Below are 12,861 nucleotides of genomic sequence, written 5' to 3'. Positions count from 1 at the left end.
ACGCGCTATCTCAGAGTTCATCGGGGAGAACATCCTGGAGGAGTCGGAGAACCTGTCCAACTTCGACCAGGTACCAGGGGCCCGACGGGGGCCAGCCCCACTCAGCGTCCAGGGGGCACCCGTGGAGGCGGGGAGAGGGGCTGGGGTAGCGCTCGGGGGGGGGGGGGGGGGGCTGTTCACCCCATAGCATGGGGGTGGCTAATGCTGATGACAGGGAGCCAGGGGAACTACCCGCCACAGGTTAGCGCTAGGGGAGTGGGAGTGAGTCCCTGGGGGTGGGTACGAAATGGGGGCTGAGCATCGGCATGAGCAGCCTCTGGGCTGCAGTGGGGGCTTAGGGGCCGTGGCCTGGATCCTGGGGGTCTGGCTTTGCGGGTGACTCCCCCTCCCCTCCCGCCAGCCCTGCGGTGTGCGCGGCTGCATCCTGACGCTGGTGGAGCGCATGGACGAGGAGTTCACCAAGATCATGCAGAACACGGACCCTCACTCGCAGGGTGAGTGGGGAGGGGGCGGGGCCGGGGGGGCTGGCGTGAGCCTGGGGGCTCCGCTCCCAAGGAAATAACCCTTGGGGGGAGACCGTGTGGCGGGGGGTTCACTGGGGGAAAGTCCTGCCCCCCAGAGTGCCTAGATCACCTGAAGGACGAGGGGTGTTGGGGGACCCGCCGCCCTGGGGCGGGGCGGGGCGGCTGGCTGCCGGGGGGGCCCCGGGGCTGGTGCCGGGGGCCGGCGATGGGGTGTGACCCCGCCCCGCCCCCCCAGAGTACGTGGACCACCTGAAGGACGAGGGGCGGGTGTGCGGGATCATCGGGCGGGTGCAGAGCTACCTGCAGGAGACGGGCACCACGGAGGAGATCTGCCGCGGGTTCCTGCGCCGGGTGCTGCACACCTACTACAAATTCGACTACAAGGCGCATCAGCGGGAGCAGGGCCCCGCCGGCGACTCCAAGGTACCGGACCCCCCCGGACCCCCTCCAGCCCCCCTGCAGCCCCCAAACCCCCCAGCAGGGCCCCGCCGGCGACTCCAAGGTACCGACCCCCCCCGGACCCCCCAGCCCCCCTGCAGCCCCCCAAACCCCCCAGCAGGGCCCCGCCGGCGACTCCAAGGTACCGACCCCCCCCCCCCGGACCCCCTCCAGCCCCCCTGCAGCCCCCCAAGCCCCCCAGCAGGGCCCCCGCCGGCGACTCGAAGGTACCGACCCCCCCCCCAGTCCCTCCGGACCCCCCCACCCCCCTCCAGCCCCCAAACCCCCCCAGCAGGGCCCCCGCCGGCGACTCCAAGGTACCGACCCCCCCGGACCCCCCTGCAGCCCCCCCTGCAGCCCCCCAAACCCCCCAAGCAGGGCCCCGCCGGCGACTCCAAGGTACCGACCCCCCCCCCCGGACCCCCCAGCCCCCCTGCAGCCCCCCAAACCCCCCAGCAGGGCCCCGCCGGCGACTCCAAGGTACCGACCCCCCCCGGACCCCCCAGCCCCCCTGCAGCCCCCCCAAACCCCCCAGCAGGGCCCCGCCGGCGACTCCAAGGTACCGACCCCCCCCCCGGACCCCCTGCAGCCCCCCAAGCCCCCCCAGCAGGGCCCCGCCGGCGACTCGAAGGTACCGACCCCCCCCCAGTCCCTCCCGGACCCCCCACCCCCCCTCCAGCCCCCCAAACCCCCCAGCAGGGCCCCGCCGGCGACTCCAAGGTACCGACCCCCCCGGACCCCCTGCAGCCCCCCTGCAGCCCCCCAAACCCCCCAGCAGGGCCCCGCCGGCGACTCCAAGGTACCGACCCCCCCCCGGACCCCCCAGCCCCCCTGCAGCCCCCCAAACCCCCCAGCAGGGCCCCGCCGGCGACTCCAAGGTACCGACCCCCCCCCGGACCCCCCAGCCCCCCTGCAGCCCCCCAAACCCCCCAGCAGGGCCCCGCCGGCGACTCCAAGGTACCGACCCCCCCCCGGTCCCTCCAGCCCCCCAGCAGGGCCCCGCCGGCGACTCCAAGGTACCGACCCCCCCGGTCCCTCCAGCCCCCCAAGCCCCCAGCAGGGCCCCGCCGGCCACTCCAAGGTACCGACCCCCCACCGGTCCCTCCAGCCCCCCTCCAGCCCCCCAAACCCCCCAGCAGGGCCCCGCTGGCGACTCCAAGGTACCGACCCCCCCCCCGGACCCTCCAGCCCCCCAAACCCCCCAGCAGGGCCCTGCCGGCGACTCCAAGGTACCGACCCCCCCCGGACCCCCCCCTCCAGTCCCCCAACCCCCCCAGCAGGGCCCCCGCCGGCGACTCCAAGGTACCGACCCCCCCCCCGGACCCTCCAGCCCCCCTCCAGCCCCCCAAACCCCCCCAGCAGGGCCCCGCCGGCGACTCCAAGGTACCGACCCCCCCCCCCCCCCCCCGGACCCCGACCCCTCCAGTCCCTCTGCAGCCCCCCCAAATCCCCCAGCAGGGCCCTGCCCCCCGGGACCCCGACCGTCCAGTCCCCCAAACTCCCCAGCAGGGCCCTGCTGGCGACTCCAAGGTACCGAGCCCCCATTAGCATCGAGGGTTTCGGGGGCCCCCCTCGCACTGATCTCCTCATCTTTTCTCCTGGCGGTGTTATGTGGAGCCCTGCCAGGCCCTCGTCTCACACGCGCTATCTCAGAGTCCTTTGTCTGCCTGCTGGGGGCGCTCTAGGCGGGCCAGTCTCACTCCGTGGCCCCGCAGTTGGAGTGGGGAGCGGTGGGGGTCCTCTGGGGCAGGGCGGGCGGTCGCAGGGGGGCGCTCTGGGGCGGTCGGGTCGCCCTCTGGAGGCGCCCTCCCCCCGGGCCGCCCTCACCCCATGGCCCCGCAGTCGGAGCAGGACCAGGCGGAGAACGAGGGGGAGGACAGCGCGGCGCTCATGGACCGGCTCTGCAAGTTCATCTACGCCAAGGACCGCACGGACCGGATCCGCACCTGCGCCATCCTCTGCCACATCTACCACCACGCCCTGCACAGCCGCTGGTTCCAGGCCCGCGACCTCATGCTCATGTCCCACCTGCAGGACAACATCCAGCACGCCGACCCCCCGGTGCAGGTGCGGGGCGTGGGGGGCGTCTCCCCGCAGCTCCCGCACGGCCGCCCCATGGGGCCGTGGGGGTGTGGGGGCGGGCGGGGGGCCAGGCCGTGGGGGTGTGGGAGCCAGGCTGTGGGGGCCGTCTCTCACCCCCTCTCCCTGCAGATCCTGTACGGCCGCCCCATGGGGCCGTGGGGGCCAGGCCGTGGGGGCGGGCGGGGGGCCAGGCCGTGGGGGCCAGGCCGTGGGGGCCGTCTCTCACCCCCTCTCCCCGCAGATCCTGTACGGCCGCCCCATGGGGCCGTGGGGGTGTGGGGCCAGGCCGTGGGGGCCGTCTCTCACCCCCTCTCCCCGCAGATCCTGTACGGCCGCCCCATGGGGCCGTGGGGGTGTGGGGCCAGGCCGTGGGGGTGTGGGGCCAGGCCGTGGGGGCCGTCTCTCACCCCCTCTCCCGCAGATCCTGTACGGCCGCCCCATGGGGCCGTGGGGGTGTGGGGCCAGGCCGTGGGGGCCGTCTCTCACCCCCTCTCCCCGCAGATCCTGTACGGCCGCCCCATGGGGCCGTGGGGGTGTGGGGCCAGGCCGTGGGGGTGTGGGGCCAGGCCGTGGGGGCTGTCTCTCACCCCCTCTCCCCGCAGATCCCGCGCTATCTCAGAGTTGGGGCCAGGCCGTGGGGGTGTGGGGCCAGGCCGTGGGGGCCGTCTCTCACCCCCTCTCCCCGCAGATCCTGTACAACCGCACCATGGTGCAGCTGGGGATCTGCGCCTTCCGGCAGGGGCTGACCAAGGACGCCCACAACGCGCTGCTGGACATCCAGTCCTCGGGCCGGGCCAAGGAGCTGCTGGGCCAGGGGCTGCTGATGCGCAGCCTGCAGGAGCGCAACCAGGAGCAGGAGAAGGTGGAGAAGCGGCGCCAGGTGCCCTTCCACATGCACATCAACCTGGAGCTGCTGGAGTGCGTCTACCTGGTCTCCGCCATGCTGCTGGAGATCCCCTACATGGCCGCCCACGAGCTCGACGCCCGGCGCCGCATGATCAGCAAGCAGTTCCATCACCAGCTGCGCGTGGGCGAGCGCCAGCCCCTGCTGGGTGAGGGCCCCCCCCACGGGTCCCCCCCGGCCGGCCCCCCAGTCCCCCCCCCCACGGGTCCCCCCCCGGCCGGCCCCCCAGTCCCCCCCCCCACGGGTCCCCCCCGGCCGGCCCCCCCAGTCCCCCCCCCCGGGTCCCCACGCCCGGGTCCCCCACGCCCAGACCCCCCACGGCCCCCTGAGCGCAGCGCCCAGCCCCTGCTGGGTGAGGGGCCCCCCCCACGGCCCCCCACGGGTCCCCCCCCGGCCGGCCCCCCGACGCCCAGACCCCCCACGGCCCCCTGAGCGCAGCGCCAGCCCCTGCTGGGTGAGGGGCCCCCCCACGGCCCCCCACGGGTCCCCCCCGGCCGGCCCCCCCGACGCCCAGACCCCCCACGGCCCCCTGAGCGCAGCGCCAGCCCCTGCTGGGTGAGGGGCCCCCCCCACGGGTCCCCCCCGGCCGGCCCCCCGACGCCCAGACCCCCCACGGCCCCCTGAGCGCAGCGCCAGCCCCTGCTGGGTGAGGGGCCCCCCCCACGGGTCCCCCCCGGCCGGCCCCCCCGACGCCCAGACCCCCCACGGCCCCTGAGCGCAGCGCCAGCCCCTGCTGGGTGAGGGGCCCCCCCACGGCCCCCCACGGGTCCCCCCCCGGCCGGCCCCCCGACACCCAGACCCCCCACGGCCCCCTGAGCGCAGCGCCAGCCCCTGCTGGGTGAGGGGCCCCCCCACGGCCCCCCACGGGTCCCCCCCGGCCGGCCCCCCGACGCCCAGACCCCCCACGGCCCCCTGAGCGCAGCGCCAGCCCCTGCTGGGTGAGGGGCCCCCCCACGGCCCCCCACGGGTCCCCCCCGGCCGGCCCCCCGACACCCAGACCCCCCACGGCCCCCTGAGCGCAGCGCCAGCGCCTGCTGGGTGAGGGGCCCCCCCACGGCCCCCCACGGGTCCCCCCCGGCCGGCCCCCCGACGCCCAGACCCCCCACGGCCCCCCTGAGCGCAGCGCCAGCCCCTGCTGGGTGAGGGGCCCCCCCACGGCCCCCCACGGGTCCCCCCCGGCCGGCCCCCCGACGCCCAGACCCCCCACGGCCCCCTGAGCGCAGCGCCAGCCCCTGCTGGGTGAGGGGCCCCCCCCACGGGTCCCCCCCGGCCGGCCCCCCGACGCCCAGACCCCCCACGGCCCCCTGAGCGCAGCGCCAGCCCCTGCTGGGTGAGGGGCCCCCCCCACGGGTCCCCCCCGGCCGGCCCCCGACGCCCAGACCCCCACGGCCCCCTGAGCGCAGCGCCAGCCCCTGCTGGGTGAGGGGCCCCCCCACGGCCCCCCACGGGTCCCCCCCCGGCCGGCCCCCCAGTCCCCCCCCCAGGTCCCCCACGCCCGGCCCCCCGACGCCCAGACCCCCCACGGCCCCCTGAGTGCAGCGCCAGCCCCTGCTGGGTGAGGGGGCCCCCCCCACGGGTCCCCCCCGGACGGCCCCCCGACGCCCAGACCCCCACGGCCCCCTGAGCGCAGCGCCAGCCCCTGCTGGGTGAGGGGCCCCCCCACGGCCCCCCACGGGTCCCCCCCGGCCGGCCCCCCAGTCCCCTCCCCAGGTCCCCCACGCCCGGCCCCCCGACGCCCAGACCCCCCACGGCCCCCTGAGTGCAGCGCCAGCCCCTGCTGGGTGAGGGGCCCCCCCCACGGCCCCCCACGGGTCCCCCCGGCCGGCCCCCCCAGTCCCCCCCCCAGGTCCCCCACGCCCGGCCCCCCTACACCCAGACCCCAGCCAGCCCCCTGAGCGCAGTGCCAGCCCCTGCTGGGTGAGGGCCCCCCCCACGGCCCCCCACGGGTCCCCCACGGCCGGCCCCCCGACGCCCAGACCCCCCACAGCCCCCTGAGTGCAGCGCCAGCCCCTGCTGGGTGAGGGGCCCCCCCGACGGCCCCCCCACGGGTCCCCCCCGGCCGGCCCCCCCAGTCCCCCCCCCAGGTCCCCCACGCCCGGCCCCCCTACACCCAGACCCCAGCCAGCCCCCTGAGCGCAGTGCCAGCCCCTGCTGGGTGAGGGCCCCCCCACGGCCCCCCACGGGTCCCCCCCGGCCGGCCCCCCGACGCCCAGACCCCCCACGGCCCCCTGAGCGCAGCGCCAGCCCCTGCTGGGTGAGGGGCCCCCCCCACGGGTCCCCCCTGGCCGGCCCCCCCGACGCCCAGACCCCCCACGGCCCCCTGAGTGCAGCGCCAGCCCCTGCTGGGTGAGGGCCCCCCCCACGGCCCCCCCCACGGGTCCCCCCACGCCCGGCCCCCCGACGCCCAGACCCCAGCCAGCCCCCTGAGTGCAGCGCCAGCCCCTGCTGGGTGAGGGGCCCCCCATGCCCCCCACGGGTCCCCCCCCGGCCGGCCCCCCCAGTCCCCCCCCCCAGGTCCCCCACGCCCGGCCCCCCCACACCCAGACCCCCCCCGGCCGGCCCCCCCGACGCCCAGACCCCCAGCCAGCCCCCTGAGCGCAGCGCCAGCCCCTGCTGGGTGAGGGGCCCCCCCCGGCCGGCCCCCCCAGTCCCCCCCCAGGTCCCCCACGCCCGGCCCCCCCACACCCAGACCCCAGCCAGCCCCCTGAGCGCAGTGCCAGCCCCTGCTGGGTGAGGGCCCCCCCCACGGGTCCCCCCCCGGCCGGCCCCCCGACGCCCAGACCCCCCACGGCCCCCTGAGTGCAGCGCCAGCCCCTGCTGGGTGAGGGGCCCCCCCACGGGTCCCCCCGGCGGCCCCCCCCAGTCCCCCCCCCCCAGGTCCCCCACGCCCGGCCCCCCCACACCCAGACCCCCCCCGGCCGGCCCACCGACGCCCAGACCCCCCACGGCCCCCTGAGCGCAGCGCCAGCCCCTGCTGGGTGAGGGGCCCCCCCCACGGGTCCCCCCACGCCCGGCCCCCCGACGCCCAGACCCCAGCCAGCCCCCTGAGTGCAGCGCCAGCCCCTGCTGGGTGAGGGGCCCCCCCCCACGGCCCCCCACGGGTCCCCCCCGGCCGGCCCCCCCAGTCCCCCCCCCCAGGTCCCCCACGCCCGGCCCCCCCCACACCCAGACCCAGCCAGCCCCCTGAGTGCAGCGCCAGCCCCTGCTGGGTGAGGGCCCCCCCCACGGCCCCCACGGGTCCCCCCCGGCCGGCCCCCCGACGCCCAGACCCCCACGGCCCCCTGAGTGCAGCGCCAGCGCCTGCTGGGTGAGGGGCCCCCCCACGGCCCCCCACGGGTCCCCCCCGGCCGGCCCCCCAGTCCCCCCCCCACGGGTCCCGGCCGGCCCCCCCAGTCCCCCCCCCCGGGTCCCCCACGCCCGGCCCCCCCACACCCAGACCCCAGCCAGCCCCCTGAGTGCAGCGCCAGCCCCTGCTGGGTGAGGGCCCCCCCCACGGCCCCCCCACGGGGTCCCCCCCGGCCGGCCCCCCCGACGCCCAGACCCCCCACGGCCCCCTGAGTGCAGCGCCAGCGCCTGCTGGGTGAGGGGCCCCCCCACGGCCCCCCACGGGTCCCCCCCGGCCGGCCCCCCGACACCCAGACCCCCCACGGCCCCCTGAGCGCAGCGCCAGCCCCTGCTGGGTGAGGGGCCCCCCCACGGCCCCCCACGGGTCCCCCCCGGCCGGCCCCCCCGACGCCCAGACCCCCCACGGCCCCCTGAGTGCAGCGCCAGCCCCTGCTGGGTGAGGGGCCCCCCCACGGCCCCCCACGGGTCCCCCCCGGCCGGCCCCCCCGACACCCAGACCCCCCACGGCCCCCTGAGCGCAGCGCCAGCGCCTGCTGGGTGAGGGGCCCCCCCACGGCCCCCCACGGGTCCCCCCCGGCCGGCCCCCCGACGCCCAGACCCCCCACGGCCCCCTGAGCGCAGCGCCAGCCCCTGCTGGGTGAGGGGCCCCCCCACGGCCCCCCACGGGTCCCCCCCGGCCGGCCCCCCGACGCCCAGACCCCCCACGGCCCCCTGAGCGCAGCGCCAGCCCCTGCTGGGTGAGGGGCCCCCCCCACGGGTCCCCCCCGGCCGGCCCCCCGACGCCCAGACCCCCCACGGCCCCCTGAGCGCAGCGCCAGCCCCTGCTGGGTGAGGGGCCCCCCCCACGGGTCCCCCCGGCCGGCCCCCCGACGCCCAGACCCCCCCACGGCCCCCTGAGCGCAGCGCCAGCCCCTGCTGGGTGAGGGGCCCCCCCACGGCCCCCCACGGGTCCCCCCCGGCCGGCCCCCCGACGCCCAGACCCCCCACGGCCCCCTGAGTGCAGCGCCAGCCCCTGCTGGGTGATGGGCCCCCCCACGGGCCCCCCACGGGTCCCCCCATGGCCCCCCACGGCCAGCCCACCGATGCCCAGACCCCCCACGGCCCCCTGAGCGCAGCGCCAGCCCCTGCTGGGTGACGGGTCCCCCCGAGTCCCCCACGCCTGGCCCCCCCACACCCAGACCCCCCCCGGCCCCCCCCGGCCGGCCCACCGACGCCCAGACCCCAGCCAGCCCCCTGAGCGCAGCGCCAGCCCCTGCTGGGTGAGGGGCCCCCCCACGGGACCCCCACGGGTCCCCCCACGCCCAGACCCCCCACGGCCAGCCCCACCGACGCCCAGACCCCCCACGGGTCCCCCCCCGGGCCCCCCACGCCCGCCCCCCCCCCCCCGGCCGGCCCACCGACGCCCAGACCCCCCACGGCCCCCTGAGCGCAGCGCCAGCCCCTGCTGGGTAAGGGGTCCCCCCCACGCCCAGCCCCCCCCCGGCCGGCCCACCGACGCCCAGACGCCCCACGGCCCCCTGAGCGCAGCGCCAGACCCTGCTGGGTGAGGGGTCCCCCCGGGTCCCCCCCGGCCCCCCCCGGGGTCCCCCCCCCCGGCCGGCCCCCCCCCGGCCGGCCCACCGACGTCCAGACCCCAGCCAGCCCCCTGAGCGCAGCGCCAGCCCCTGCTGGGTGAGGGGCCCCCCCCACGGGACCCCCACGGGTCCCCCCACGCCCAGACCCCCCACGGCCAGCCCACCGACGCCCAGACCCCCCCCGGGGTCCCCCCCCGGGCCCCCCACGCCCGCCCCCCCCCCCCCGGCCGCCCACCGACGCCCAGACCCCCCACGGCCCCCTGAGCGCAGCGCCAGCCCCTGCTGGGTAAGGGGTCCCCCCACGCCCAGCCCCCCCCCGGCCGGCCCACCGACGCCCAGACGCCCCACGGCCCCCTGAGCGCAGCGCCAGACCCTGCTGGGTGAGGGGTCCCCCCGGGTCCCCCCCGGCCCCCCCCCGGGGTCCCCCCCACGGCCGGCCCCCCCCCCGGCCGGCCCACCGACGTCCAGACCCCCCACGGCCCCCTGAGCGCAGCGCCAGCCCCTGCTGGGTGAGGGGTCCCCCCACGGGTCCCCCACAGCCCCCCACGCCCGGCCCCCCACGCCCAGCCCCCCGATGGTCCCCCCAGCCGGCCCACCGACGCCCAGACCCCCCACGGCCCCCTGAGCGCAGCGCCAGCCCCTGCTGGGTGAGGGTCCCCCCACGGCCCCCCGGGTTCCCCCACGGCCGGCCCCCCGACGCCCAGACCCCAGCCAGCCCCCTGAGCGCCGCGCCAGCCCCTGCTGGGTGAGGGCCCCCCCACGCCCGGCCCCCCCACGCCCGGCCCCCCCACGGCCCACCGACGCTCAGACCCCAGCCAGCCCCCTGAGTGCAGCGCCAGCCCCTGCTGGGTGAGGGGTCCCCCCGGGTCCCCCCGACGGGTCCCCCACGGCCGGCCCCCTGACGGGTCCCCCGGCCGGCCCCCCCCACGCCCGGCCCCCCCACGGCCCCCCAGCCGGCCCCCTGACGGGTCCCCCCCACGCCCGGCCCCCTGACGGGTCCCCCCGGCTGGCCCCCCCCATGCCCAGCCCCCAGCCAGCCCCCTGAGCGCAGCACCAGCCCCCTGCTGGGTGAGGGCCCCTGGCCCCACCCCTGCCCCCACCCTGGGCCCCCCACGCGCAGCCCCCTGACGGCAGCACCAGCCCCTGTGTGTCCCCCAGGCCAGGTTTCATAGGCCCAACAGTGGGCCCCCGAAACGTCCCCCCCGCAAGCCAGCCAGGGGACCGGCCCCATAGCGCCTGCCCCCTCTCGCTGCCCCAGGCCCCCCCGAGTCGATGCGGGAGCACGTGGTGGCGGCGTCCAAGGCCATGAAGATTGGGCGACTGGCGAACCTGCCACCGGTTCATCATCAACGAGAAGATGAACGGGAAGGTCTGGGACCTGTTCCCCGAGGCCGACAAAGTGCGAACCATGCTGGTCCGGTGAGTGGGGCCGGGGGGCCGGGGCCTGGCGGGGTGCGGCCATAGGTGGGGGGCCGGTTGGGGCCCAGCGGGAGGGGGAAGGGTCCCATACCCAGCCATGGGATTTCCCCCTCTGGGGGTGCCTGGAGCGCAGCGAGGGGCGGAGCCTGCGGTGACCACGCCCTCTTTGCTGCCCCCTGCAGGAAAATCCAGGAGGAGTCGCTGCGCACCTACCTCTTCACCTACAGCAGCGTCTACGACTCCATCAGGTAGGGCGGGGCCTGGGGCCGGGGGCCGGGGGCGGGGCCTGGGGCCGGGGGCGGGGCCTGGGGCCGGGGGCGGGGCCTGGGGCCTGGGGGCGGGGCCTGGGGCCGGGGGGCGGGGCCTGTCCCTAACCCCCCCCCTTTGCCCCCCACCAGCATGGAGATCCTGTCGGACATGTTCCAGCTGGACCTGCCACCGTGCACAGCATCATCAGCAAGATGATCATCAACGAGGAGCTCATGGTGAGGCGCGGGCTGGGGTCCGGCCAGGGGGGCCGCCGGGCGCAGACGGGGCTGGGGGGGGATACAGGGCGGGGTGGGGGACGCGGGGCCCAGGCGGGGCTGGGGGGATACAGGGCACCGCAGGGCCCGGGCGGGACATGGGGCTGGGGGTGGGCGCAGGGGATGTGGGGGACGCGGGGCCCAGGCGGGACACGGGGCCGGGGGTGGGCGCAGGGGGATGTGGGGGACGCAGGGCCCGGGCGGGGCTGGGGGGATACAGGGCACCGCAGGGTCCGGGCGGGACATGGGGCCGGGGGTGGGCGCAGGGGGATGTGGGGGACGCAGGGCCCGGGCGGGACGCGGGGCCGGGGGTGGGCGCAGGGCCCGGGCGGGACGCGGGGCCGGGGGTGGGCGCAGGGGGATGTGGGGGACGCGGGGCCCAGGCGGGGCTGGGGGGATACAGGGCACCGCAGGGCCCGGGCGGGACGCGGGGCCGGGGGTGGATGCAGGGCCCGGGCGGGGCCGGGGGTGGGCGCAGGGGGGATGTGGGGGACGCAGGGCCCGGGGGAGGATGCGGGGGGGATGGATGCAGGGCCTGGGGGGGATGCAGGGCACCGCAGGGCCCAGGTGGGGCTGGGGGGACACAGGGCACCGCAGGGCCCGGGCGGGACACGGGGCCGGGGGTGGGGGCAGGGGGATGTGGGGGACGCGGGGCCCAGGCGGGGCTGGGGGGATACAGGGCACCGCAGGGCCCGGGCGGGACACGGGGCCGGGGGTGGACGCAGGGGGATGTGGGGGACGCAGGGCCCGGGGAGGATGCGGGGGGGATGGATGCAGGGCCTGGGGGGGATGCAGGGCACCGCAGGGCCCAGGTGGGGCTGGGGGGACACAGGGCACCGCAGGGCCCGGGCGGGACACGGGGCCGGGGGGTGGGCGCAGGGGGATGTGGGGGACGCAGGGCCCGGGCGGGACACAGGGCCGGGGGTGGACGTGGGGGACGCAGGGCCCGGGCGGGGTGGGGGGCGGCTGGCCGGGGGGCGCCAGGCCCCGCGCTGACCCCCAGCCCCGCAGAGGCGTCCCTGGACCAGCCCACGCAGACGGTGGTGATGCACCGCACGGAGCCCACGGCCCTGCAGAACATGGCGCTGCAGCTGGCCGAGAAACTCGGCAACCTGGTGGAGAACAACGAGCGCGTCTTCGATCACAAGCAGGGCACCTACGGCGGGTACTTCCGGGGTGAGTGCCTGCCCCACGGCCTGCCCCACACCCCCCCCCAGGGCTCCTACGGCGGGTACTTCCGGGGTGAGGGCCTGCCCCACGGCCTGCCCCACACCCCCCCCCAGGGCTCCTACGGCGGGTACTTCCGGGGTGAGGGCCTGCCCCACGGCCTGCCCCACACACCCCCCCTGCCCAGGGCTCCTACGGCGGGTACTTCCGGGGTGAGGGCCTGCCCCACCCCCACCCCCCCCGCCCAGGGCTCCTACGGCGGGTACTTCCGGGGTGAGGGCCTGCCCCACGGCCTGCCCCACACACCCCCTCAGGGCTCCTACGGCGGGTACTTCCGGGGTGAGGGCCTGCCCCACGGCCTGCCCCCCCCCAGGGCTCCTACGGCGGGTACTTCCGGGGTGAGGGCCTGCCCCACGGCCTGCCCCCGCCCAGGGCTCCTACGGCGGGTACTTCCGGGGTGAGGGCCTGCCCCACGGCCTGCCCCACACACCCCCTCAGGGCTCCTACAGCGGGTACTTCCGGCGTGAGGGCCTGCCCCACACCTCCCATAGCGATCTCCCTTGTACACCTCCCGCCCGCAGGGCACCCATCCCCCGGGGTGAGGGCCAGGTCCCCAGAGCCTGCCCTGGGCCACGCTGGGTATGTGGGGCGAGCCCCTCCCGCGTGGCTGTTTCTAACCCCCTTCTCCCCCAGACCAGAAAGATGGCTACCGCAAGAACGAGGGCGGCTACATGCGCCGGGGCGGCTACCGCCAGCAGGAGCGACAGGCCAACTACTGACCGCCCGGATGCCTGGGTCCTCGCGGGGGGGGGGCGGGGGGGAGCGGCCAGTGCTGTATTGGAGCCACAATAAACAGCGTGAGCCGGAGAGACGCAGCCTGGAGT

At 79.0% G+C, this 12,861-nt stretch overlaps 1 protein-coding gene across 1 annotated transcript in view; it reads left to right on the top strand.

Moving 5' to 3' along the window:
- EIF3CL (eukaryotic translation initiation factor 3 subunit C like) overlaps positions 1-12,812 on the top strand; it is a 16,150-nt gene extending 3,338 nt beyond the window's left edge. The window contains 12 exon segments of the mRNA XM_073346342.1: positions 15-70; positions 401-494; positions 760-947; positions 2,805-3,029; positions 3,733-4,096; positions 10,126-10,178; positions 10,180-10,286; positions 10,469-10,534; positions 10,685-10,722; positions 10,725-10,771; positions 11,824-11,986; positions 12,671-12,812. Coding sequence (XP_073202443.1) covers positions 15-70; positions 401-494; positions 760-947; positions 2,805-3,029; positions 3,733-4,096; positions 10,126-10,178; positions 10,180-10,286; positions 10,469-10,534; positions 10,685-10,722; positions 10,725-10,771; positions 11,824-11,986; positions 12,671-12,756 — 1,487 coding nt within the window. The 3' untranslated portion in view covers positions 12,757-12,812.
- Positions 12,813-12,861: the final 49 nt, after the last annotated feature.

Source organism: Lepidochelys kempii, chromosome 6, assembly GCF_965140265.1.
Source record: "Lepidochelys kempii isolate rLepKem1 chromosome 6, rLepKem1.hap2, whole genome shotgun sequence".
Lineage (NCBI taxonomy): Eukaryota > Metazoa > Chordata > Testudines > Cheloniidae > Lepidochelys > Lepidochelys kempii.
Note: the sequence above shows the minus strand (reverse complement) of the source record. Positions and strands in the feature narration are given on the sequence as shown.